Genomic DNA, 27,898 nt, shown 5'->3' with positions numbered 1-27,898 from the left:
GAACAAAAGATGTTTGGTTTTTTTAAGTAATCACTTCCCCTTTTTCTACGCATTTCAAGCTCTTTGGATTTGGCTAGTTACAGAAAGTTTAGTTGTTTTTCATTGCGGAGCAGGAATTTGCTTCCTTTAACCATTGTTGATGAATATCACTTGATCTTTGGCCTCTATTTCTACCCAGTGTTTTGCCGGGAGCTGGGGGGAGGGATTGACTTGATATAAGTGGAGTCTGCACTGCCAACACTCGCAGTGTTGTTACTCTGCACCACCGAGAGAACAACATGGGACTGGAGCTGTACTTGGACCTGCACTCCCAGCCCTGTCGCGCTGTCTATATCTTTGCCAAGAGGAACAACATCGCGTTTGAGTTTAAATATGTCAGTCTTAAAACAGGTAAGGGTCAGTGGAATGTCAGGGCTAAGTTCGCACTTGTCTTTTCTATCGACTGCTAATGTTTATTTGGATTTTCAGCCTTTACTTGCGTTCATTCTTCTACATCTCCCCTCCCCCGTGTCCTGTCCTTCCCTGCTCCCATTCCCTCCCTGCCTCCTCCCCTCTCTATTTTCCTTCTCACCCCCTTTTTGTTCACTTGTCCTCTCCTTTTGCCTCTATCCTTTCCTCGCTTTGCCCTCTTGCCCCCTTCCTTCATCCCCCTCCTTCTTCATTTCTCTCCTGCCCCTTCCTCCTCTTTCGCCTCGACCGTTTCTCTCCTTGCTGCTCTCTTTCGCTCCCCCTTTCATCGCGCTCCTCCAATTATCTCCCCGTGCTTTCTCCCCCTCCTTCCCTCCCTTACCCCCTTCTCTCTCCCCTTTCTTTTGCCCCCCCTCCCCTCTTGCCTCATACCCTTTGCTCCCCCTTCTCCCTCTCTTATCTCTCCTTACCTCCTCGCTTGCTCCTGTCTCCCCTCTCTCCCTCCCCCCCCCTCTCTTGTCATCCCTCCAGTCCTCTACCAGATTCGCAAGGATGAATTAGAAGTTTGATTTCGCAATGCTTTGGTTTCCTGTTTGTGATTGATGTGGGCTCGGGGCCCCCTGACGAGTGCTGGACGAGCCTCAGACTTTCCCTGTTGCCAATCGACATAATGTTACTGCTGTGCAGTTTTTACCTTGAAGCTAATCCCAACTGCCCACGTTTGGCCCGTATCCCTCTGTACCCACGTAACTGTCTAAATGCTTCTTAAAAGACAAAATTGTCCCCGTCTCTACTACTACCTCTGGCAGCTCATTTGGGACAGCATCGTGGTGCAGTTTTAGCGCTCAGGGACCAGGGTTCGATTCCCGGCTCAGGTCACTGTCTGTGCGGAGTTTGCACATTCTCCCCGTGTCTGCGTGGGTTTCCTCCGGTTTTCCCCACAGTCTGAAAGATGTACAGGTTAAGTGGATTGACCTGAAGTGTGACAACGTGGGGAATTTCACAGTGACTTCATTGCAGTGTTAATACAAGCCTTACTTGTGACGAATAAATAAACTTAACTCGTTCCAAACACTCACCACCCTGTGTGAAAAAATTGCCCCTCTGGACCCTTTTGTATCCCTCCCCTCTCATCTTAAACCTACGCCCTCTAGTTTTAGACTCCCCTACCTTGGGGAAAAGACGTTGACTAGCTAGCTCATCTACGGCCCTCATTATTTTACAGACGTAAGAAAGAAATAGGAGCAGGAGTCGGCCATCTAGCCCCTCGAGCCTGCCCCGCCATTCAATAAGATCATGGCTGATCTGTCGTGGATCAGTTCCACTTTCCCGCTTTCTCCCCTTAATTCCCCTGTCTATCAGAAACCTATCTACCCGTGACTTAAATATATTCAGCGAGGCAGCCTCCACCACTTCAACGGGCAGAGAATTCCAGAGATTCACCACCCTTTGAGTGAAGAAGTTGCTCCTCAACTCCGATCTAAACTGTCCCCCCCTTATCTTGAGGCTGTGCCCTCTAGTCCTGCTGTCCTTTCTAAGCGGGAAGAATCTCTCTACCTCTACCCTTCCTGTCCTACTCAACATTCCTGCTTGTCCTCATAACCCTTGATCATAGAATTATAGAACCCTACAGCGCAGAAAGAGGCCCTTCAGCCCATCGAGTCTGCACCAACCACCATCCCACCCAGGTCCTACCCCCATATCCCTACACTTTATACCCACTAATCCCTCTAACCTACACATCCCTGGACACTAAGGGGCAATTTCTTAGCACGGCCAATCAACCTAACCCGCACATCTTTGGACTGTGGGAGGAAACCGGAGCACCCGGAGGAAACCCACGCAGACACGAGGAGAATGCGCAAACTCCACACACAGACAGTGACCCGAGCCGGGAATCGAACCCAGGACCCTGGAGCTGTGAAGTGCGAACCACCGTGCTACCGTGCCGCCCTTTATCCCCTGCCTGCTCGCCTTTCCAGAGACTTCTCTGGCTTCCAGCCAGTCAGGTCCCCAGGAGGGGGTTCTAATACCCAGTGGCTTTCTTGATGTCTGCCTGACAGGACACCAGGATCCACCCTCAGGCGTCCATCTCCAGGCTGCTGCTTAATGTAACCTGTTATCAGATCAGCAGGAACTCTCGGTGACAGAAAGTCTGGCCCGATCCGGGCTTTGAACAATAGGCTGGTGTGTTTCAGCGGGGCGAACGATCTCCTACTAAGTATCAGTGGAGTGCAACAAACTTCGATGGGTGATTAATGGGTCAGACCCAGACAGGTTTGTGTATTTGTACAATCGGCCTGCCCGAGGTTTGACTGTATTAGATTTTTAATATGCCCAATTTAGGATATCCAATTTTATCAGCCTTAAAACTAGGCCCCGCTTATATTACACAGTGTACGGTAATGTATAAATCAGAGGTGCATGTAATAAAGATAATACAGTAGTCTTGGGGTCCTCTTAATCTTCAGTTGATTGGGCGAGTCAAGTAGGAGTGCGGAGGATGACTTTATAGAATGCACACACGATAGCTTTCTGGGTCAGGATGTTGAGGAACCAACGAGGGAACGGACTATCCTCGATCTAGTGTTGTGCAATGGGTAAGTATTCATTGATCATAGAGTCCCATAGTGCACAAGAAGGCCATTCAGCCCATCGAGTCTGCACCTACCACAATCCCATTCTGCCCCTATCCCCATAACACCAACCATTTGCCCGAGCTAGTTCCCCTTGGGGCACTTTAGCATGGACAATCCACTTAATCTACACATCTTTCTCGGACTGTGGGAGGAAACCGGAGCACCCGGAGGAAACCCACGCAGACACGGGGAGAATGTGCAGACTCTGCCAAGCCGGGAATCGAACCCAGGTCCCTGGCGCTGTGAGAACAAAGAACAACACAGCACAGGAAACAGGCCCTTTGGCCCGACAAGCCCATGCTGCCCATTCTAACACTCAGTGAGTGCCTCAATCCAATCCTCCTTCTACCTACCACTTTTGTCTACATCGTATGGACTCCACAATAAGGGGGGGGTGCAAATTTAGAGAATTATATGTGTGCCAGATTGAGGGAGATCCAATTTGGGGACAATTTGTTACACCAATCAGCCTAAGAGCACGTTTTTGGGGTGTGGGAGGAAAACCGGAGCACCCGGAGAAAACCCACGCAAGCACGGGGAGAATGTGCAAACTCCCACAGACACCGACCCAAATCCATGTGTCTGCACAGCAAACAGTGATAGTCACTGAGCTGCCGTATTGCCCGTCAGTTGGTCCAGTTTAAGCGTACACTAACGACGTGAAGCACTAGGCAACTCTCGTAGCAACATCCAAGAGCAGCCCTCGCACAACCCACCGTGTGTATGCCCCTCGTTGGACAACAAGGCGGACCGAATCCCCTGTGAGCTAACCACTGTGCTGCCCCAAGGTTAATAACTTTGTAGGGAAGGGGCCCCGGGGGAAGAGAGTTCGAAGAGTGTTCCTGCTCCTATTGCTGATGTTCTTGTGGCGTCCACAGGTCAACAGTACAGTGAGGAATTCGGAAAGATTAATGCCCTGAGATTGGTACCAGCGATGAAGGATGGGGACTTCACACTAGGTGAGAGGTGAGAACATGCTTCTAATCCCAATCACATTCTAAACACATTCTGAGGAGGCTTGGCATTGTCAATTAAGAAAGGTTATTATACGAGAGCAACTGAGGAAATAGAGACCATAAAAACCTAAGAATATAAGAAAGAGAAGCAGGGGTAAGAACATAAGAAATAGGAGCAGGAGTCGGCCATCTAGCCCCTTGAGCCTGCCCCGCCATTCAATAAGATCATGGCTGATCGGAAGTGGATCAGTTCCACTTTCCCGCTTTCTCCCCATAACCCTTAATTCCCCTGTCTATCAGAAACCTATCTACCCGTGACTTAAATATATTCAGCGAGGTAGCCTCCACCACTTCAACGGGCAGAGAATTCCAGAGATTCACCACCCTTTGAGTGAAGAAGTTCCTCCTCAACTCCGATCTAAACTGCGCCCCCCTTATCTTGAGGCTGTGCCCTCTAGTCCTGCTGTCCTTTCTGAGCGGGAAGAATCTCTCTACCTCTACCCTATCCATCCCCTTCATTATCTTATACGTCTCTATAAGATCCCCCCTCATCCTTCTAAACTCCAACGAGTACAGACCCAGTCTATTCAGCCTCTCTTCATAGTCCAACCCCCTCATCTCCGGTATCAGCCTAGTGAACCTCCTCTGCACTCCCTCCAAGGCCAAAATATCCTTGCGTAAGTGCGGCGACCAAAACTGCACACAGTACTCCAGCTGCGGCCTCACCAGTGCCCTGTACAGTTGCAGCAAGACCTCCCTACTTTTATATTCAATCCCCCTCGCTATAAAGGCCAGCATCCCATTCGCCTTCCTGACCACCTGCTGCACCTGTAGGCTGGGTTTTTGCGACTCGTGCACAAGGACCCCGAGGTCCCTCTGCACTGTAGCATGCTGCAGCTTTTCGCCCTTTAAATAATAACCCCTCCTGCTATTATTTCTACCAAAGTGGATAATCAGTGGGGTGCAAAGACCTTTGATGGGTGATTAATGAGTCAGTCTCAGGCCGGTTTGTGTATTTGTACAATTGGCCTGTAAGCAGTCGTCTCAGCCTGCTCTCTCACTCAATTAGAACGTGGGTGATCTGAATGTGATTCCACCTCCTTGTCTTCCCATCCATAACCCTTGACTCCATAGTCCATCAAAAATCTGCCAAACTCAGTCTCGAATGTATACAACGACTCACTGCTGTCTGGGGGAAAAAAATTCCAAACACTAATGACCCTCAGAGAAATGATGTGGAGATGCCAGCATTGGACTGGGGTAAGCACAGTAAGAAGTCTCACAACACCAGATTAAAGTCCAACCGGTTTATTTGGAGCTGTCAGAACACTGCTCCTTCCTCCACTTCTCCACTCATCGGATGAAGGACCAGTGCTCCGAAAGCTCGTGATATCAAATAAACCTAAGAACATAAGAAATAGGAGCAGGAGTAGGCCATCTAGCCCCTCGAGCCTGCCCCGCCATTCAATAAGATCATGGCTGATCTGTCGTGGCTCAGTTCCACATTCCCGCCCTCTCCCCATAACCCTTAATCCCCTCGCTTATCTGTTGGACTTTAATCCGGTGTTGTGAGACTTCTTCCTCTGACAGAAGATATTCCACCTCATCTCAGTATTAACTAGGAGACCTTGTATCATCTGATGACACGGAGATGAGTGGAAAAGCGAATTGCGTGGAGGGCACGGAAAGTCTGCAGAGGGATCTGGATAGGCTGAGCGAGTGGGCGAGGACCTGGCAGATGGAGTACAATGTTGGCAAGTGTGAGGTTATCCACTTTGGTAGAAATAATAGCAGGAGGGATTACTACTTAAAGGGCGAAAAGCTGCAGCATGCTACGGTGCAGAGGGACCTGGGGGTCCTTGTGCACGAGTCGCAAAAACCCAGCCTGCAGGTGCAGCAGGTGATCAAGAAGGCGAATGGGATGCTGGCCTTTATAGCGAGGGGGATAGAATATAAAAGCAGGGAGGTCTTGCTGCAACTGTACAGGGCACTGGTGAGGCCGCAGCTGGAGTACTGTGTGCAGTTTTGGTTGCCGCACTTGCGCAAGGATATTTTGGCCTTGGAGGGAGTGCAGAGGAGGTTTACTAGGCTGATTCTGGAGATGAGGGGGTTGGACTATGAAGAGAGGTTGAATAGACTGGGTCTGTACTCGTTGGAGTTTGGAAGGCTGAGGGGGGATCTTATAGAGACTTACAACATAATGAATGGGATGGATAGGGTAGAGGTAGAGAGATTCTTCCCGCTCAGAAAGGACAGCAGGACTAGAGGGCACAGCCTCAAGATAAGGGGGGGACAGTTTAGAACGGAGTTGAGGAGGAACTTCTTCACTCAAAGGGTGGTGAATCTCTGGAATTCTCTGCCCGTTGAAGTGGTGGAGGCTACCTCGCTAAATATATTTAAGTCACGGGTAGATAGGTTTTCTGGTAGACAAGGGAATTAAGGGGAGAAAGCGGGAAAGTGGAACTGATCCACTTCAGATCAGCCATGATCTTATTGAATGGCGGGGCAGGCTCGAAGGGCTAGATGGCCGACTCCTGCTCCTATTTCTTATGTATATTGAAAAGGTGGCCCTAGATTCCCCCAGTAGGGGAAACATCTCAGCATCTACCCTGCCAAGCCCCCTCAGAACTGTATATGTTTCACTCAAATTGCCCCTCATTCTTCGAAACTTCAATGAGTTCAACCTACTCAAACATTCCTCATTAGACGGCCCTCATATTTCATAAAACACTTTATTGTGAGTGAGATAATTTAGTTCCCAAATAAAGAGATGTAACATACCGCAGTGACCCAGTTAGTATTCGAGGTGACGCAGGGTTCTGTGAATGTTGTGCTTCCTTTCTTGCCCGGGAAGAGATGGAGACAATTTTCCCGTGTCTTTAGCTATGATCTTAGCAATCAGCCTCCCCTGCAGTAATAAAAGGCATTCGATCAGGACGCTATACAAAACAAGAGTTCATTATGTCGGGGATGATATTTAGCATGGGTGGAGGATTAGTTAACTAACCGGAAGGGTAAATGGGTCATTTTCGGGTTGGCAAAATGTGGAATGGCCTCAGGGGTCAGCGCCAGGGTCCTGGGTTCGATTCCCGGCTCGGGTCACTGTGTGTGGAGTTTGCACATTCTCCTCGTGTCTGCGTGGGTTTCCTCCGGGTGCTCCGGTTTCCTCCCACAGTCCAAAGATGTGCGGGTTAGGTTGATTGGCCGTGCTAAGAAATTGCCCCTGAGTGTCCAGGGATGTGTAGGTTAGAGGGGATTAGTGGGTATAATATGTAGGGATATGGGGGTAGGGCCTGTGTTTGGTGCAGACTCGATGGGCTGAAGGGCCTCTTTCTGCTCTGTAGGGTTTCTATGATTCTAAGTTGGCAAATGGAGCAGAATGTGGGAAATATGAGATTCTCCACTTTGACAAGAAGAATAGAAAAGCCAGTTTTTTCATATAGAGAGAGAGAACAGAATGCTGCAGTACAGAGGGATCTGGGTGTCCTTGTACACGAACGACAAAATGTTAGCACACATTAAATTAAATATCCATGTTCACAGGAGGTACACCGAGGCACCAAACATCTCTGCTGTTTGGACCCAGGTCCTCTGGGTGAGGGTCAAGGTAAAGCTTGCTAGATAGAACATGTCCCTCCTTTCATAGACCACCTACACCAGTAGAATAAAGTCAATGTTGGTTAATAATGGAGGTAGATACATAGATAGATATCCTACAGTGCAGAAAGAGGCCCTTCGAGTCTGCACCAAACACAATCCCATCCAGACCCTATCCCCATATCCCTACATATTATACCCACTAATCCCTCTAACCTACACATCCCTGGACACTAAGGGGCAATTTCTTAGCACGGCCAATCAACCTAACCCGCACATCTTTGGACTGTGGGAGGAAACCCACGCAGACACGAGGAGAATGTGCAAACTCCACACACAGACAGTGACCAGAGCCGGGAATCGAACCCTGGAGCTGTGAAGCAGCAGTGCTGACCCACTGTGCTACCCAAGACATGGCTCTCTTATGTTCAAGGCTAAGAAAGACAAATTTTTAATCAGTACGGGAGTCCAGGGGGTAAGGCGGGAAAATGGAGTTGAGAATTATCATTTCAGCTCTTATTGAATGGCAGAGCAGATACGGTGGGTTGAATGGCTGTAACAACTCAATGGAGTCGGAAGTCGGAAGTTATTTACACCACACACCTGCACACAGCCAGCTCCGCAGTTGCTCGCTGCTGAATGCAGGCAGAGAGGCTGACATACCTGCTTTAAATAAGGAACATGAGGCTCCCTGGTTTAATTCGGGCTCATCAGGTAGATGCAAATCGCATTCGAGTCTTGCGGACATTCTGTTTCCGGTGGTGACATTTGTCTTGGAAATTGGAAACGTCAGGAGTGGGATTTGAACCCACGCCCCTACAGAGGGACCAGAATTCACCGGCCTTAACACAAGGCAAGGAATCACACTCCTCGAGTCTGCACCACTCGGCCATCCTGACAATGTAAGAGACAAGACTTTTTATTCCAAAGTTTATATTTCATCATCTCCCGTGGTGGGATTTGATCCCAGGCTCTCTGAGTCAGCATTTCCAGCAATAGTGCCGAGGTGGGGTTGTCCCAGGCCTGGATTTTCACTCCCAAGGCATCTGCTCAGGAAATTTCCTGGCTCACCCCAGTTGCCTCAGGAAAATGTGCCTCGCGTGGTGGGATCTTTGTCCTGGGGTTCGGGCTGGAGTCGAGTCTATTGCCCGCAGTTCACAGGCATCCACAAGGGGGTAATCACACGTTGAGGTGAGCTCACTAAAAGGCCCACTTTTGATCTCTGGGACTTCATCCCAGTTGTGTCCTCGAGCCCTGACCCCTCACACAGCCTCACCCCTCCCGCCCGTTCTTCACGCCCCAATCATTGCCAACTACCCAGCCGCAATAGCCCCTCAACACAGCCACATCACCCATATTGCACCAGGTTTCCCCTTGTAGGCCCACGCCAGCTCAATGCAAACTCCTACCCCTCTCCCCAGTCATATCTATGCTCCCTGTAGGTCTGTGCCAACATCGTACCAATACATGCCAACTCTTGATCCCCAATCACCACCCTTTGCTCTTGTACGCACTACACCATTGATCCAAAGGAAAGTCATCCCTGCCAGCAGGGTGGGGATAAGCCTTCCACCCACTGTGAACACTTGACTATTACTTACGTGGCGAAAAACTGCAGCAGGCAACGGTGCAGAGGGACCTGGGCGTCCTTGTGCATGAGTCGCAAAAACCCAGCCTGCAGGTGCAGCAGGTGGTCAGGAAGGCGAATGGGATGCTGGCCTTCATAGCGAGGGGGATTGAATATAAAAGTAGGGAGGTCTTGCTGCAGCTGTATAGGGCATTGGTGAGGCCACAGCTGGAGTACTGTGTACAGTTTTGGGCGCCGTACTTACGCAAGGATATTTTGGCCTTGGAGGGAGTGCAGAGGAGGTTTACTAGGCTGATGCCGGAGTTGAGGGGGTTGAGCTATGAGGAGAGGCTGAATAAACTAGGCTTGTACTCGTTAGAGTTTAGAAGAATGAGGGGAGATCTCATTGAGACGTATAAGATGATGAATGGGATGGATAGGATAGAGGTGGAGAGACTCTTCCCGCTCAGAAAGGACAGTAGGACTAGGGGGCACAGCCTCAAGATAAAGGGGGGGTGGTTTAGAACGGAGTTGAGGAGGAACTTCTTCACTCAAAGGGTGGTGAATCTCTGGAATTCTCTGCCCGTTGAAGTGGTGGAGGCTGCCTCGCTAAATATTTTTAAGACGCGGGTTGATGGGTTTTTGATAAGAGAGGGGATTAAGGGTTATGGGGAGAGGGCAGGAAAGTGGAACTGAGCCACGACAGATCAGCCATGATCTTATTGAATGGCGGGGCAGGCTCGAAGGGCCAGATGGCCGACTCCTGCTCCTATTTCTTATGTTGAGAGCAGAGGTTGAACTGAACAGCTCAACTGGCAGAACAAGAGTGAGTGGAGAGAGGATTCAAAGGGGTGAAACAGGGTTTGGGGGAGGGTACTGGCTGGAGAGGGTCCCTGACAGGGAGGGGGTCCCTCACGGGGAGGGTCTCTGATGGGGAGGGGGTCCCTCACGGAGAGGGCCTCTGACGGGGAGGGAGAGTCCCTCACGGGGAGGGACCGAGAGTGGTATTAATCGAGAATGTCACGGGGAGGGACCGAGAGTGGTATTAATCGAGAATGACTCAAACTCTCTCTTTCACAGTGTGGCCATTCTGAAATACCTGGCGAGTAAATACCAGACTCCTGACCACTGGTACCCGGCTGACCTACAGAAACGGGCTCGAGTGGATGAATACCTATCCTGGCAGCACACCACCATTCACCCTCAGGCAGCCAGGATTTTCATGTTCAGGGTAAAGCCAACAATTTTCCTGATTTTTCTAAGAAAGGATCGACACAATCCTCATCCTCCAAGCTGCCGGATCCACACACCTTTCTCAGGAATCGTTCCCGACACTCCATTTCTCCTGGGGAACGACTCCGTGCCTTGCTTGGCATTTTGTGAGTCCTCCCGTCCTATCCCCCCCACCACTGGGGTCTGTGCCTCCAGCTGCCGAGGGGGCTAAACTCTCCAATTCCTTCTCTAAACCTCTCCGAATCTCTGTCTCCTTCCTCAACACAACCTGGAACAGTTTCCTCTTTGACTGCAGCTGGGGAGAGCCAGTTTTGGAAGGATTATCTTTGAGGGACATATAGAATATAGAACATTACAGCGCAGTGCAGGCCATTCGGCCCGCGATGTTGTGCTGACCTGTGAAACCAATCTAAAGCCCATCTAACCTACGCTATTCCAATCTCATCCTTATGTTTATCCAATGACCATTTGAACACCCTTAAAGTTGGCGAGTCCACAACTGCTGCAGGCAGGGCATTCCACACCCTCTGGGTAACGAACCTACCGCCCTATAATTACCAACCCTCGATTTAAAGCTATGTCCCCTCGTGCTAACCACCTCCATCCGAGGAAAAAGGCTCTCACTGTCCGCCCTATCTAACCCTCTGATCATCTTACATCCCTCTTAAGTATCTCTTAGTCACCTTCTGTCTAACAAAAACAGCCCTCAGGTCCCTCGTCTCCGCGTAAGACCTTCCCACCATACCAGGCAACATCCTGGTAAACCTCCTCTGCACCCTTTCCAATGCCTCCACACCCTCCCTATAATGCGGCGACCAGAACCGTACGCTATTTGTTGGCAAAGGCCGTTTGTTGGAGGGATGGGGCCATTCATTATGGCGCGAGGGACTACTCATAAAGCAAGGAGTGATTTATCGGGGGAGGGGGCTTCACTTTATGGAAAGGCTGTTTATTTGGCGGGGGGGGCGGTTCTGTTCATGGAGGAACGGAGATGCTCAAAGGCGGGAGGAGCTATTCACTTGAAGGACTGGGTATTTAATGGAGGGAGTGTCTGTTTATTGGTGGGAGGGGAGGACGTCTATTGGGGGAGGGGGGGAATGTCTATTGGGGGGGAGAATGTCTATTGGGGAGGAGAATGTCTATTGGGGGGGAGAATGTCTATTGGGGGGGAGAATGTCTACTGGGGGGGGAGAATGTCTATTTGGGGGGAGAATGTCTATTGGGGGGGGAGAATTTCTATTGGGGGGGGAGAATGTCTATTGGGGGGGAGAATGTCTATTGGGGGGGAGAATGTCTATTGGGGAGGGAGAATGTCTATTGGGGGGGAGAATGTCTATTGGGGGGAGAATGTCTATTGGGGGGGAGAATGTCTATTTGGGGGGAGAATGTCTATTGGGGGGAGAATGTCTATTGGGGGGGAGAATGTCTATTTGGGGGGAGAATGTCTATTGGGGGGAGAATGTCTATTGGGGGGAGAATGTCTATTGGGGGGAGAATGTCTATTGGGGGGAGAATGTCTATTGGGGGGAGAATGTCTATTGGGGGGAGAATGTCTATTGGGGAGGGAGAATGTCTATTGGGGGGAGAATGTCTATTGGGGGGAGAATGTCTATTGGGGGGAGAATGTCTATTGGGGGGAGAATGTCTATTGGGGGGAGAATGTCTATTGGGGGGGAGAATGTCTATTGGGGGGGAGAATGTCTATTGGGGGGAGAATGTCTATTGGGGGGAGAATGTCTATTGGGGGGGAGAATGTCTATTGGGGGGGAGAATGTCTATTGGGGGAGAATGTCTATTGGGGGGAGAATGTCTATTGGGGGGAGAATGTCTATTGGGGGGGGAGAATGTCTATTGGGGGGAGAATGTCTATTGGGGAGGGAGAATGTCTATTGGGGAGGGAGAATGTCTATTGGGGGGAGAATGTCTATTGGGGGGAGAATGTCTATTGGGGGGGAGAATGTCTATTGGGGGGGAGAATGTCTATTGGGGGGGAGAATGTCTATTGGGGGGGAGAATGTCTATTGGGGGGGAGAATGTCTATTGGGGGGAGAATGTCTATTGGGGGGGGAGAATTTCTACTGGGGGGGGAGAATGTCTATTGGGGGGAGAATGTCTATTGGGGGGGGAGAATGTCTATTGCGGGGGAGAATGTCTATTGGGGGGGTAATATTTTTTCGATGTTGAGACCACCGTAAGTGAGATAGGAAGATTAGGCCAGGGAGAGTGACACACACCCACACATACACCCCCACACACACAGAGAGTCGAGGGATATCTTTACCAGTTAGATTCTAACTGACGCTTGTGAAATGTGAATGAGTTTGAAGGTTCACTGAACACAATTCTAATTTCTGAGTTGAGTCTCCTGGTGTCTGGAGGTTCCTCAGGGCCGTGTCTTACCTCCTGTGGGAGCACCTTGTTCTGCTGACCTCTCCTCCTGTGTTTATCCCAGGGTCTATTGCCGGCTTTAACCGGACAGCCAATTCCCAAGGACAGAATGGACGAGGCGCTGGAGGATCTGCAGAAATCACTCAAGACCTTCGAGGAGAAGTTCCTCCAGGATAAACCGTACATTGTGGGTCAGGAAGTGTCTCTGGCGGACCTGGTCGCTCTCGTCCATCTGATGCAGGTGAGCAAATTGGAATGATATTTCCAACCAACAGAGCGAGTCCGCAGTCCCACAAAGACACCCAACTGGAGCCAGAGAAATCGGGTGAAACACTTGCTCCTCAGATTGCCTCTTTTTCATTATCCTGGGGGCCACCCGTCATTGTTCAATGGGCAAGAGACACAGTGAGGTCCAATGGTAGGGAGAAGTAGTTAAAAAAATTGCTCCTTGAAGTTAATAATCCGTCTCACAGCGTCGTGCACTTACGGGCGTTGAAATTTGGAGGACTGGAAAGGTGACTGTATGGCTTGAAGCCTGGTGCAGGGACGCAGTTCGATCTGATCTGTGGGAGGAGGCCCCTCTTTACAAAGGGAGATGTTGCACCTTAGGAGGGTTCCCGATTATTGTCTTCGTTTGTGAGGGTCACCAGTGCGGTTGTGGGGGGGTTTGAACCAAATTGCAGAGAGGGGGGGCGGTGGTAAAGAACCAACATCTCAAAATGAAAAAAAAAGAGGAATGAAGGAGTGTTGGGTAATACTAGGGAAGGAAGTATTAGGACTGAGAAGGACAACACAGAATATAAAGACAGGTTTAGAACGTTTGTGTATAAGTGTGGTGTATCAAATCAGCAAGGTACAAACACACAAACTATAATATAGACAATCTCGTGGCAACAGTGGAAACATGACTTAAGAACATAAGAACATAAGAAATAGGAGCAGGAGTAGGCATTCTAGCCCTTCGAGCCTGCCCCGCCATTCAATAAGATCATGGCTGATCTGTCGTGGCTCAGTTCCACTTTCCCGCCCTCTCCCCATAACCCTTAATCCCCTCGCCTATCAAAAACCCATCAACCCGTGTCTTAAAAATATTTAGCGAGGCAGCCTCCACCACTTCAACGGGCAGAGAATTCCAGAGATTCACCACCCTTTGAGTGAAGAAGTTCCTCCTCAACTCCGTTCTAAACCGCCCCCCCTTTATCTTGAGGCTGTGCCCTCTAGTCCTACTGTCCTTTCTGAGCGGGAAGAGCCTCTCCACCTCTATCCTATCCATCCCATTCATCATCTTATACGTCTCAATGAGATCTCCCCTCATTCTTCTAAACTCTAACGAGTACAAGCCTAGTTTATTCAGCCTCTCCTCATAGCTCCTCATAGATTTAACAGCAAGGAGGACAATATTCAGAGGATATTGTTCAGGGAACGGTGGGCCGGCAGTCCTGATTAGACAGAACACTTTGCAGTTGGGGACAAGGATGGAATCCATTTGACTGGAGTTAAGGAGTTAAAAAAGGGGGATGATCACTAATTGAGGTAATCTACGGGGCCTCCAAGTAGTGAGAGAGAGAGGAGGAAATCTGTAGGGAAGTCACCAAGATATCGGAGAGCTTTACCCAACTATCAGTTTGGATGGAGTTTGCATAAAGGTAGAGAAAGAGTAATTCTGAAATGTCTTCAGATCTTGGTCAATGGTCTGACTAGGAAGGAGGAATTGCTGGATTTGGCCCTGGGGAATGAAGTGAGCTGGCTGGACTGAGCATCTGGTCAGGGGACGTCATAACTTAATAAAGAACAACACAGCACGGGAAACAGGCCCTTCGGCCCAACGAGCCCACATTTAACATTGTGAGTGCCCTCTTCCACCTATGACCTCTGTCTACGCCTATTGGACTCCACAATAAAGGAATTATAACCAGATTGAGGGGATTCCTAATTTAGGGACAATTTGTTAACACCAATCAGCCTAAGAGCACGTTTTTTGGGGGTGTGGGAGGAAACCGGAGAAAACCCATGCAGACATGGGGAGAATGCGCAAACTCCCACAGACACCGACCCAAATCCATGTATCTGCACAGCAAACAGTGATAGTCACTGAGCTGTCGTCTTGCCCGTCAGTTGGTCCAGTTTAAGCGTACACTAACGACATGAAGCACTAGGCAACTCTCGAAACAACATCCAAGAGCAGCCCCAGTACGACCCACCGCGTGTATGCCCCTCGTTGGACAACAAGGCGGATCGAATCCCCTGTGGATGTGAAAAAAAGACATCAATAAACATGCAAAACTTAGACAGACGTTTGCAGAATCCCCAGAAGCTCAAACGTAAGATAGGAGAGGCATAAAATATGTTGGACAGTCCATAGGAATCGAACGATCAGCAATGGCAAACAGGAAGGGACAATCTAAAACAGAATTTCAAAACTGGAAGTGAGCTAACATGAGGACAGAGAGAGAGAGGATCTGACCGTGTGTTATAGTTCATTTAGGGTGTCTCTCTGCTGTGACATTATTCACACTTACATGCATCTTCCTGTCTGGAGCTATTGATAACAGGCACCAAAATTCATTCCATCGACCAGAAATCTCTCCTGTTCTTCCATCCTGCTCCCGGGACACGCAGGAAGGAATTACAGGCTGACACTGCACCTACTTGGCAATGTTCTGAACACACTTTCCTTACCCATCAAGTTCTGGGCTGGGACTCAAATCTAGTTCAGAGTCAGGGCATCACATCACAGCACCTCAAGATAGGAACTAGTTGTTCAATAGGTGAATAGTTATTTACCAAATGACACAGCAGGAGACATTCTGCTGGTTCAGAATTCTTTCTGTACGGTAACCATAGTTCAGTATAAATATTACTTTCCATTATATCCTGTTCCTATCCCTGGGGCAAAGCTCAGCTCCTCAATATCAGCTTCATTGAGCATCAGTTGTTCTCAGTTCCCTTTCAAGCTCGCCCTGGTTTACTCTCAACGGGACTGGCATTTCTCACGTTGTCACTAGTCAGTAAAATTTTAGTTATTAATCACAAGGCTTACATTAACACTGCAATGAAGTTACTGTTAAAATCCCCCTAGTCGCCGCACTCCTGTTCGGGTTACACTGAGGGAGATTTAGCACGGCCAATGCACCCTAACCAGCAGACTGTGGCACAGGAGAAGGCTAGAATACTTTATGAGTAAGTGAGGAGCTTTTCATAATCTACCAATCTTCCCTGGATACAGGGAGGTGCCAGAGGAACGAAGAGTAGTACATCCTTGTGTAAGGATGCTCTCGTAACCTTAGGCCCAATTAGTCCAATGCCGATTGGAGGTCAGATCTTAGAAATAGCAATCAGAGAAGGATGGGACGGACACTCGAGAGGTTTGAGTTAATTGAAGAACAAAGAACAAAAACAGCCCGGGAAACAGGCCTTCGGCCCAACGAGCCCGCGCCGCCATCTTAACATATTTTTCCTACACCTCCCATGACCCATGTCTATGCTTATGGTTCCCCCATTGGAAACCAGATTAAGGGAAGACTAATTTAGGGACAATTTGTTACACCCAATCAGCCTCAGAGCACATCTTGGGGTGTGGGAGGAAACCGGAGCACCCGGAGGAAACCCACGCAGACACGGGAGAGTCACCATGGATTTGGACAAGGGCGATCGTATTTCACCAAGTTAATAGATTTATTTTTAATTAAGTAACGGAGGTTTGATGTCTCTACGGTCTGAAGAAAATGCTTGACAAAGTGCCTCATGAAATGGTGAAGGAGGGTGGGGGGGGGTGTTCAGGATGGGGGGAGGGGTGAGGGAGGGTGGGGGGGTGTTCAGGATGGGGGGAGGGTGAGGGAGGGGTGGGGGGGTGTTCAGGATGGGGGGAGGGTGGGGGGGTGTTCTGGATGGGGGGAGGGGTGAGGGAGGGTGGGGGGGGTGTTCTGGATGGGGGGAGGGGTGAGGGAGGTGGGCAGGGGTGAATCATGGCGGATTAGAAATGGGTGTTGAGCGAAGACTGTGGGTGGGTTGGGAGTGCAACTGGAACCCCTGGAGTCATGGGTGGTAGAACATTCAATGAAGGTGTACGGATCGAGAGCCCAAGAGGGTGGGCACATTGCTGTCCACGGTTGGGTCCCAGTGGGTCAAATTCAGGTCGGTCTGTTCAAGGCCTACAGAGGGAAGGCCAATGGTCATGTGGGGTCAAAGGTGATAAGGGGACGGGGAGGGTTACAGATGGAAACTTGTGGGTCAGACACACTCTGTAACAGTAAATCCTCACTCAACATCGACACATTTAACATTGTTTCAGGGAATCATAGAGTTCCTACAGTGCAGGAGGCCATTCAGCCCATTAAGCCTGCATTGACAACAGCCCTATCCCATTAACCCCATGTAATAACCTGAATTCCCTGACACTAGGGGTTAATTTAGTGTGGCCAATCCACTAGTCCTTTCACTGTAATCTCAACATCAACATAATCCATGTAACTCTGTCAGTTTCATTTTAATATTGTTTGCTGCAGTCTTTCTCTTCTCGCCTGCACTCATGACCTTCCCCCACTGCGCCTCCATAAGAACATAAGAAATAGGAGCAGGAGTAGGCCATCTAGCCCTTCGAGCCTGCCCCGCCATTCAATAAGATCATGGCTGATCTGAAGTGGATCAGTTCCACTTTCCCGCTTTCTTCCCTTAATTCCCCTGTCTATCAGAAACCTATCTACCCGTGACTTAAATATATTTAGCGAGGCAGCCTCCACCACTTCAACGGGCAGAGAATTCCAGAGATTCACCACCCTTTGAGTGAAGAAGTTCCTCCTCAACTCTGTTCTAAACTGCCCCCCCCTTATCTTGAGGCTGTGCCCTCTAGTCCTGCTGTCCCTTTCTGAGCGGGAAGAATCTCTCTACCTCTACCCTATCCATCCCCTTCATTATCTTATACGTCTCTATAAGATCCCCCCTCATCCTTCTAAACCCCAACGAGTACAGATCCAGTCTATTCAGTCTCTCTTCATAGTCCAACCCCCTCATCTCTGGTATCAGCCTAGTAAACCTCCTCTGCACTCCCTCCAAGGCCAAAATATCCTTGAGCAAGTGCGGCGACCAAAACTGCACACAGTACTCCAGCTGCGGCCTCACCAGTGCCCTGTACAGTTGCAGCAAGACCTCCCTGCTTTTATATTCCATTCCCCACTTCAGTCCTGCCTCCCCTAGTTGCAGTCCTTGCCTTATTCCCTGAGTCTGTTCCCGTTTCGGCCTCATAGCTCCCGTCCGAAACACACACCAAATCCTGGTCTCCATCCAGTGGCAGAGGGTTTTTGGTGCAAGTAGTTCTGGGATCTTCAGTTACGACCTTCATTGGCCAATCTCTGCCAGTAGACAATAGATAAGTACACTTCTTAAATATAGTATACCATGTTGTATTTCCCTTATATTTATTGCTATATTTTGCTTTGCAAATCATTGCTGCTATGAGTGTAAGGCATTTTTAGAGTATTGCGTACAGTTTTTGGTTACAGGAAGGAAAATAAGGTTGACAGAGTGCGGAGAAGGTTCACAAGGATGTTTACTATTGAGAAGTTCCTGAGCGAGAGATTGAATAGGTTAGGACTTTATTCCCTGGAGAATGAGGGGAGATTTGATAGATGTGAATAAGGTGAGATGGGTATAGATAGAGTGAATGCAAGCAGGGCTTTTCCCACTGAGGCTCAGGGAGAAAATAAACCAGAGGGCATGGGTTAAGGGGAAAAGTTTAAAGGGAATATTAGGGGGGGATTCTTCACGCAGAGAGTGGTGGGAGTGTGGAATGAACTGCTGGATAAATGCGGGGTCACTTATAAGAAAATCTTGGAGGGGTTCGTGGATGAGAGGGGTGTGGAGGGATATGGTCCAGGTGCAGGTCAGTGGGACTGGGCAGAAAAATGGTTCAGCAGAGACAAGGAGGGCCTGTTTCTGAGCTGTGATGTTCTATGGTCCATCCCTCATCACCTCCTTTCCATAGTGAGCACAGCAGAAAAATTCAAGCCCTAGTGTCTCTCTCTTCCTCCGTTGCAGACGCCAGTTAATCTTTATAATCTCTTGTTCTTCCTCTGCAGCCTCTGGGGTCTGGATTTGACCCCTTGGAAGGTCGACCCAAACTCGTCGCGTGGCGCGAGCGGGTCAAGGGTGCTGTGGGCAAGGAGTTATTCGATGAGGCCCATGAAGAAATGATGAAGAGTCAGGATGTGATAAATGCTATGGACCTGAACACTCCTGCCATGCAGCAACTCTCAAAAACCCTGCAGAAGAGGCATAGATAAAAGGATGGGTTAAAATCCCAACAGCGGGATTTCTGGGTTGCCCCGAAACCGGAAAATCCTGCCTGAGCTCAATGGATCTTCCCCGCTGACCCACTACAATTCCCGTGCTGGGTGGGACGGGAAAAACTCACCCCTACTCTCTTGAGGTACCCGCTAACCTGGCCCAGTGTTTTTTCAACATCTACAGTCGAATAAAACTGCCAGAAACAATGAGAACCCTGTGTTGCTCCAATTTGTTTTTAATTACACATTTTTCTCATTACTTCTGAATGGGTGGCACAGTGGGTTAGCACCGCTGCTTCACAGCTCCAGGGTCCCGGGTTCGATTCCCGGCTCGGGTCACTGTCTGTGTGTGGAGTTTGCACATTCTCCCCGTGTCTGCGTGGGTTTCCTCCGGGTGCTCCGGTTTCCTCCCACAGTCCAAAGATGTGTGGGTTAGGTTGATTGGCCGTGCTAAGAAACTGCCCCTTACTGTCCAGGGATGTGTAGGTTAGAGGGATTAGTGGGTGTAATAGGGGGGTAGGGCCTGGGTGGGATTGTGTTCGGTGCAGACTCGATGGGCCGAAGGGCCTCAAAGAACAACACAGCACGGGAAACGAGCCCGCGCCGCCCATTTTAACATTGTGAGTCCCCTCTTCCACCCATGACCCTTGTCTACGCTTATGGCACTCCACATTGGAAACCAGATTGAGGGGAGACTAATTTAGGGACAATTTGTTACACCAATCAGCCTGAGAGCACATCTTTGGGGTGTGGGAGGAAACCGGAGCACCCGGAGAAAACCCACGCAGACACGGGGAGAATGCGCAAACTCCCACAGACACCGGCCCAAATCCATGTGTCTGCACAGCAATCAGTGATAGTCACTGAGCTGTCGTCTTGCCCAGTATCCGGTCCAGTTTAGGCACACACTAATGACATGAAGCACTAGGCCAATCTCGAACAACCAAGAGCAGCCCCAGTACGACCCATCGCGTGTATGCCCCTCGTTGGACAATAAGGCGGACCGACTTAAAACCTGTGAATTAAAAGAGAAAAACATTATTATCATTCCACATCCTTATACATTACCAGGGACGCCCCAATGCTAATGAACCTTATTTAAAACAGTCTCCTATATCCCTCCATCTCCAACCCACTCATGTGCCTGTCTAAGTTACTCTTAAACAACTCTAGCGTGCCTGCCTCCACCACCTTACTTGGCAGAGCATTCCATACCCCCACTACCCTCTAATATCCGTGTTATACCTCTCCCCCCGCACCTTAAGCCCATGGCCCCTCGTACTGTGTGTCTCTAACATAGGAAATAGCTTACCTCTGTTTACTCTATCTATACCCTTCATAATCTTATATACCTCTATTAGATCCCCCTCAGTCGCCGTCTTTCAAGGGAAAACAGCCCCAATTTGTTCAATCTTTCCTCATCACCCAGTCCTGGGTTACGCTGGGTTTTCTCTGGGTGCTCCGGTTTCCTCCCCCATCCCAAAAATGAGCTTTTTAGGCTGATTGGTGTCAGTAAATTGTCCCTGAATTGGATCTCCCTTAATCTAGCGTACACCTAATTCCCTAAATTTCCACCCCACTAGAGGGAGACAAAAGTGTCGACGATCGACAAAAGATTGGAACGAGGCACTGAGGTGTTGAAATGGGCAGCAGGGGCTTGGAGGGCAACGGGTATGATTTTAAAAATGATTTATTGAACGCAACTTGAAATTTTAATAAAATACAGAAGAGAGGGAGGACCGCGGCCAATTACAGAGAGTCTGATTCGAAACCTTGCCGTATTTAACTGAACACACACCTGGATTGAATAGATTAACAATATATGGGTTTGGTTGCCAGTTATTAACAAGCTGGTACAAACAGTTTTCAACTAACATAAACCGTTCGCAGTGAAACACTGCCGCTCACATTATGAGGAAGACTGCTTATCTTGTACTTTCAAAGCCAATTTCTCAGCTAAACCCAGAATTCCAAGCTGAGTTTTAAATTGTGGCCAAGTTAGCTTAAGTCAGTTTTAAAGCCCTGTGTAATTGGTTACACGGACAAAAAAACCTTAAAATGAATCCTTTTAACGAATGCAAACCCAGGGAGAGGATCCCACAGTGGGCACAGAACTGCATTCATAACACAGCCGAAATAGATCAAGTGTCAACCTTCCAACATGTCAGTGACTCCAGGTCAGTTACACCTGATGTGGAGTGGTGTTCCCCAAGCTATAAGCCTCTGGTGACCAGCTTAGCAACTGGTTCCAGGAATAACTGGCTGTGGAAACAGCTGGAAGTCTGCTTTGGCGCGCCTCTTGGTACAGGAAGAGAAATGGGATTGGAACATTCACTAGGAATTGGAAGGTTCACCAGGCTGATACCTGGAGATGAGGGGGTTGGACTATGAGGAGAGACTAAATAGACTGGGTCTGTACTCGTTGGAGTTTAGAAGGATGAGGGGGGGATCTTATAGAGACGTATAAGATAATGAAGGGGATGGATAGGGTAGAGGTAGAGAGATTCTTCCTGCTTAGAAAGGATAGCAGGACCACAGGGCACAGCCTCAACATAAGGGGGGTGCAGTTTAGATCGGAGTTGAGGAGGAACTTCTTCACTCAAAGGGTGGTGAGTCTCAGCATGCGACGGTGCAGAGGGACCTGGGGGTCCTTGTGCATGAGTCGCAAAAACCCAGTCTGCAGGTGCAGCAGGTGATCAAGAAGGTGAATGGGATGCTGGCCTTCATAGCGAGGGGGATTGAATATAAAAGCAGGGAGGTCTTGCTGCAGCTGTACAGGGCACTGGTGAGGCCGCAGCTGGAGTACTGTGTGCAGTTTTGGTCGCCGCACTTGCGCAAGGATATTTTGACCTTGGAGGAAGTGCAGAGGAGGTTTACTAGGCTGATACCGGAGTTGAGGGGGTTGGACTATGAAGAGAGGCTGAATAGACTGGGTCTGTACTCGTTAGAGTTTAGAAGGATGAGGGGGGATCTTATAGAGACGTATAAGATAATGAAGGGGGTGGATAGGGTAGAGGTAGAGAGATTCTTCCCACTTAGAAAGGACAGCAGGACTAGAGGGCACAGCCTCAAGATAAGGGGGGGTGCGGTTTAGAACAGAGTTGAGGAGGAACTTCTTCACTCAAAGGGTGGTGAATCTCTGGAATTCTCTGCCCGTTGAAGTGGTGGAGGCTGCCTCGCTGAATATATTTAAGTCACGGGTAGATAGGTTTCTGACATAGAAACATAGAACAGTACAGCACAGTACAGGCCCTTCGGCCCTCAATGTTATGCCGAGTTACGTCCAAACTCAAGATCAAGCGATCCCACTCCCTATCATTCCATCATTTTATTTGTAATTTTTCTTGAAGTTGGCTTTTAAAGCTGCCAATATCTCAGGCTGGTTCTGGGCCAGTGATTTCAACGTCTCCGGAGTCTTGCAGAGTTGCTCGTGGGCCCTGTCGAATAACTCGGTGCCGATTGCTGTCTTCACTCGCTCGCGCCAGGCGGTGAGCATGGCCGAACCGTCCAGTGGGTCGTACCCCACTCCCAAAGGCTGCAGTTAGTGGGGGGAGGGAAAAAGAATCAGTTAACGCAGGGCAGAGATCAGGGAGCAGGAGAGAGAAAAATATCAGGCACAGACAGAGCAATATCGGTGTTCATTTGGGTCACAGCCTCACCCACCCATCCAGTGCCAGAGGTGCCATGTTCCATCAGGTTACCCACTCTGCCCACTTGGTGCCCGCTGAATATTGTTAAATCAGATTCTGTCTCAATCAATTGTAACACCTACAGTTTTATACAGAGTAATGCCTTCCCAACCTCTCCTAGCGTGAGCCAAAGTCCCAAATGTTGGCAAGCTATTCGACCATGCAAGTTGAGTCCAATTTTCCCCTTGTCTAATATCCACTTTGTGCAGATTCTCCAACTCCGGATGACACCTCCTGCACCGTGTGAATGAAACAGGCTGATTTATACACCGTCCATCCCAGCGGGTGGGTCCCAGGTCTGTTATAGATCACCCCATCACGTGCTCCAACTGCCTCACCCCAAACCAATAGGGCAGATTTGGGGTGAAGGGGCGGCACGGTGGGTTAGCACTGCTGTTTCGTAGCTCCTGGGTTCGATTCCCGGCTCGGGTCACTGTCTGTGTGCGGAGTTTCTGTGTCTGCATGGGTTTCCTCCCACAGTCCAAAGATGTGCGGGTTAGGTTGATTGGCTAAGAAATTGCCCCTTAGTGTCCAGGGATGTGTAGGTTAGAGGGGATTAGTGGGTATAATATGTAGGGATATGGGGGGTAGGTGTTCGGTGCAGACTCGAAGGGTCTCTTTCTGCACTGCAGGGGTTCTGTGGTACTCGATTCTGTGTGGTTTCCTGTCTCTCTGGACTCTGGATTGTGGGGGTGAGCTTTGTTTGGGATATGTATGTGGGGTGGTGGTGGTAGGTGTGGTTGTGGGGAGAGGCAGTGGACACGGGTCTCAGTGTTGGTGGGGAATGTGGGTCTGAGGGATGGTTTGGGGGGAGGGGGGTTGATTTTAGGGATGATATTGAGATGTCAATACAGATTTTGCAGCATTGGGGGGAGCTCACAATATCAGCCGCATGGTATGAAATAGAGACAGGAATCAGCCACTTGGACCCCTCGAGCTCACTCTGCCATTTAATACGATCTTGGCAGATTATCCACTCCAACTACACACACACAACAAAATTCCCAAATGCCTCAACTCCCTCGTTATCCAAAAACGTATCAACCTCTGCCTCGATACGCTCAATAACTGAACATCCCCAGCTCTCCGGGGGAGGGAATTAGAGATTCATCCTCTCCGCAGTCTGGATGTGTCTCCTCATCTCGGTCTTAACTGGCCGATCCCTTACCCTGAGGCTAAGGGGGAGCGTGACGTCCCCTGACTGAGACAAGACTCAGCTTGCAAAGCGCTGAAGATATTCGCCCGTGCCTTCCCAACATCCGTTAGTGTACGCTTAAACTGGGCCAACTGACGGGCAACGCGACAGCTCAGTCACTGTCTGCTGTGCAGTTACAGGGACCCGGGTCGGATCTCCAGCTTGGGTCGGCGTCTGCGGGAGTTTGCACATTCTCCCCGTGCCTGCGTGGGTTTTCTCCGGTTTCCTCCCACATCCCAAAAACGTGCTCTTAGGCTGATTGGTGTAACAAATTGTCCCTAAATTAGACCTCCCTTAATCTGGCGCACATGTAATTCCCTAAATTTGCACCCCCTTTATTGTGGAGTCTACTAGACGTAGACAAAAGTTGTAGGTAGAAGGAGGATTGGAATGGGGCACTCACTGAGTGTTAGAGTGTTAGGCTTGTTTCCTGTGCTGTGTTGTTCTTTGTTTGTACCGCACCATTTTCATGTGGCTTTTTGTGGGCTGAAATGAGCCCTGGGTGCAAAATGCACGCACTTCTATTCCGAGGCTTGGGGGGGGTGGTGGTGGTTCCCACTGTGAGCAGCACAGGGCAACTGTGTTTGCTCCTCCGCACTGTTATCGCGTGCCGGTGTGGATCTCAGATAACCAAAACACCTCCTGGGTTCACCTCCTGGGAGAGCTGGTAAGCTCGACAGCAAAGCAAGTTCTGGAGTCAACAACATTCTGACGTAAGTGGATCAGTTTTAGATAGCACTGTTAGGTGCTGTTTTGTCATATAGACGCATTTCTGATGCAATTGTTCATCATAGCATTAGCTATAATTGCTTCAGCGTTGATATATATTCTGCTACTTTCATTTCACTTTGGCAGGAATAATAGATTATTATTTAAAGGGTGAAAAGCTGCAGCATGCTACGGTGTAGAGGGACCTGGGGGTCCTTGTGCATGAGTTGCAAAAACCCAGCTTGCAGGTGCAGCAGGTGGTCAGGAAGGCGAATGGGATGCTGGCCTTCATAGCGAGGGGGATTGAATATAAAAGCAGGGAGGTCTTGCTGCAACTGTACAGGGCACTGGTGAGGCCGCAGCTGGAGTACTGTGTGCAGTTTTGGTCGCCGCACTTGCGCAAGGATATTTTGGCCTTGGAGGGAGTGCAGAGGAGGTTTACTAGGCTGATACCAGAGATGAGGGGGTTGGACTATGAAGAGAGACTGAATAAACTGGGTCTGCACTCGTTGGAGTTTAGAAGGATGAGGGGGGAATCTTATAGAGACGTATAAGATAATGAAGGGGATGGATAGGGTAGAGGTAGAGAGATTCTTCCCGCTTAGAAAGGACAGCAGGACTAGAGGGCACAGCCTCAAGATAAGGGGGGGGCAGTTTAGAACGGAGTTGAGGAGGAACTTCTTCACTCAAAGGGTGGTGAATCTCTGGAATTCTCTGCCCGTTGAAGTGGTGGAGGCTGCCTCGCTAAATATATTTAAGTCATGGGTAGATAGGTTTCTGATAGACAGGGGAATTAAGGGGAGAAAGCGGGAAAGTGGAACTGATCCACTTCAGATCAGCCATGATCTTATTGAATGGCGGGGCAGGCTCGAAGGGCTAGATGGCCGACTCCTGCTCCTATTTCTTATGTTTGCAAAATTGATTTTTTTTTTAACTGCAACTGCTGGAGAAGCAGACAGCAAATTGCAAAAAAAAGGCAAGTTCATGAGGGTGACAAGGACAGATCGTTTCCACTAACGGGGAAACAAGGCGTAGAGTCATAGGATCTCCAGGAGGCCATTCAGTCCATCGAGCCTGCACTGACGACAATCCCAGCCGGGCTCACACAGCATGACCCACTGGGGCAAGGAATCTGAGCACTCGGAGGAAACACATGGAAAAGGGGCAAACTCCACATAGTGACCCACAGGGACTGAACTTGGGGCCCTGGTGCGGTGGTTAGCGCTGGGTGCCTCACAGCGCCAGGGCCCCGAGTTCAGTCCCTGTGGGTCACTATGTGAGCAAGGCAGACAGAGTTACCACTGAATGAACAAAGCGTGTGAAGCTGGAAGCAGTGTATTTGCTCGCTTATCACACTGCTGCTTCACCACACTGTGGGGGGAATAGGTCACTGAAGCAGAGACTGGAATAAGGGTGTAGGTCAATATAGACTACAAAAGGTTCCACAGTGAAAGCAGACAGTATCAGGTGAAGGGCTAGCATTCACACACACAGTTGACATGGTGTATATGGATTTTACCAAAGCGTTTGATAAGGTTCCCCATGTAGACTACTGCAGAAAATGCAGGTACATGGGATTAAGGGTGATTTAGCAGTTTGGATCAGGAATTGGCTAGCTGATAGAAGACAGAGCGGGCAGTTGATGGAAAATATTCAACCTGGAGTCCAGTTACAAGTGGTGTACCTCAGGGATCTGTTTTGGGGCCACTGCTATTTGTCATTTTTATAAATGATCTGGATGAGGGTGTAGAAGGATGGATTAGTAAGTTTGCTGACGACACCAAAGTTGGAGGAGTTGTAGACAGTGAGGATGGATGTTACAGTTTGCAGAGGGACATAGATAAGCTGCAGAGCTGGGCTGAGAGGTGGCAAATGGAGTTTAATACGGAAAAGTGTGAGGTGATTCACTTTGGTAAGAACAACAGGAGTACAGAATATAGGGCTAATGGAAGGACTCAGTAGTGTCGATGAGCAGAGAGATCTCGGGGTACATGTGCATAGCTCCCTGAAAGTTGGCACCCAGGTTGATAAGGTTGTTAAGAAGGCGTACGGTGTGTTAGCTTTTATCGGTAGAGGGATTGAATTTCGGAGCCGTGAGGTCATGTTGCAACTGTACAAAACTCTGGTGCGGCCGCACTTGGAGTATTGCGTACAGTTCTGGTTGCTGCATTATAAGAAAGATGTGGAGGCATTGGAAAGGGTGCAGAGGAGGTTTACCAGGATGTTGCCTGGTATGGTGGGAAGGTCTTATGAGGAAAGGCTGAGGGACTTGAGGTTATTTTCGCGAGAGAGAAGAAGGTTGAGAGGTGACCTAATTGAGGCATACAAGATGATCAGAGGGTTAGATAGGGTGGACAGTGAGAGCCTTTTTCCTCGGATGGTGATGGCTAACACGAGGGGACATAGCTTTAAATTAAGGGGTGGTAATTATAGGACGGATGTCAGAGGTAGGTTCTTTACTCAGAGGGTAGTAAGGGTGTGGAATGCCCTGCCTGCCGCAGTTGTGGACTCGCCAACTTTAAGGGTGTTCAAATGGTCAGTGGATAGGCACATGGATAACATTGGAATAGTTTAGGTTAGAGGGTCATTAGATTGGCTCCACTGGGCGGTACAACATCGAGGGCCGAAGGGCCTGTACTGCACTAGAATGTTCTATGTTCTATAGAGCCGTCTGCTTTGCAGTGTTACCCGTCATCGACACTCACCTGCATCAACTCAACAATCGCAACCAGGTCGGCCAGAGAGATCTCTGTTCCAGCAATGTAGGGCTTATCCTGCAGGAACTTCTCCTCAAAACTCACAAGTACTCTGTTCAGTTCATCCTGAGCCTCCTTCATCTTATCCTCAGCGACTGGTTCTCCAGTAATGAGTGGGACTATAGTCTGCAGACATAAGACAGCATCAGTAACCGGGCCCCAGGGTCAGTAACCGGGCCCCAGGGTCGGTAACCGGGCCCCAGGGTCGGTAACCGGGTCCCAGGGTCGGTAACCGGGCCCCAGGGTCGGTAACCGGGCCCCAGGGTCGGTAACCGGGTCCCAGGGTCGGTAACCGGGCCCCAGGGTCAGTAACCGGGTCCCAGGGTCAGTAACCGGGCCCCAGGGTCAGTAACCGGGCCCCAGGGTCAGTAACCGGGCCCCAGGGTCAGTAACCGGGTCCCAGGGTCAGTAACCGGGTCCCAGGGTCAGTAACCGGGCCCCAGGGTCAGTAACCGGGCCCCAGGGTCAGTAACCGGGTCCC

At 49.6% G+C, this 27,898-nt stretch overlaps 2 protein-coding genes across 2 annotated transcripts; one reads left to right on the top strand and one right to left on the bottom strand.

The window, feature by feature from the left end:
• The first annotated feature begins 233 nt into the window (after positions 1-233).
• On the top strand, positions 234-19,282 carry LOC145356014 (glutathione S-transferase theta-1-like). The gene is made up of 5 exons (XM_080208573.1): positions 234-390; positions 3,926-4,013; positions 10,248-10,398; positions 12,853-13,029; positions 18,863-19,282. Exons 1-5 carry the CDS (start codon positions 279-281, stop codon positions 19,064-19,066), a joined length of 732 nt encoding a protein of 243 aa, XP_080064699.1. The 5' UTR covers positions 234-278; the 3' UTR covers positions 19,067-19,282.
• A 2,908-nt stretch (positions 19,283-22,190) lies between these two features.
• LOC145356178 (glutathione S-transferase theta-1-like) lies at positions 22,191-27,542 on the bottom strand. The gene is made up of 2 exons (XM_080208787.1): positions 27,367-27,542; positions 22,191-22,604 (listed from the first exon to the last, which is right to left on the bottom strand). Exons 1-2 carry the CDS (start codon positions 27,496-27,498, stop codon positions 22,398-22,400), a joined length of 339 nt encoding a protein of 112 aa, XP_080064913.1. The 5' UTR covers positions 27,499-27,542; the 3' UTR covers positions 22,191-22,397.
• Between the last annotated feature and the right edge of the window lie 356 nt (positions 27,543-27,898).

This window comes from Carcharhinus amblyrhynchos, chromosome 20 (assembly GCF_965287045.1).
Source record: "Carcharhinus amblyrhynchos chromosome 20, sCarAmb.v2.hapA, whole genome shotgun sequence".
NCBI classification, from domain to species: domain Eukaryota; kingdom Metazoa; phylum Chordata; class Chondrichthyes; order Carcharhiniformes; family Carcharhinidae; genus Carcharhinus; species Carcharhinus amblyrhynchos.
The sequence above is the reverse complement of the archived record's forward strand: the minus strand, read 5'-3'. Positions and strand labels throughout refer to the sequence as shown.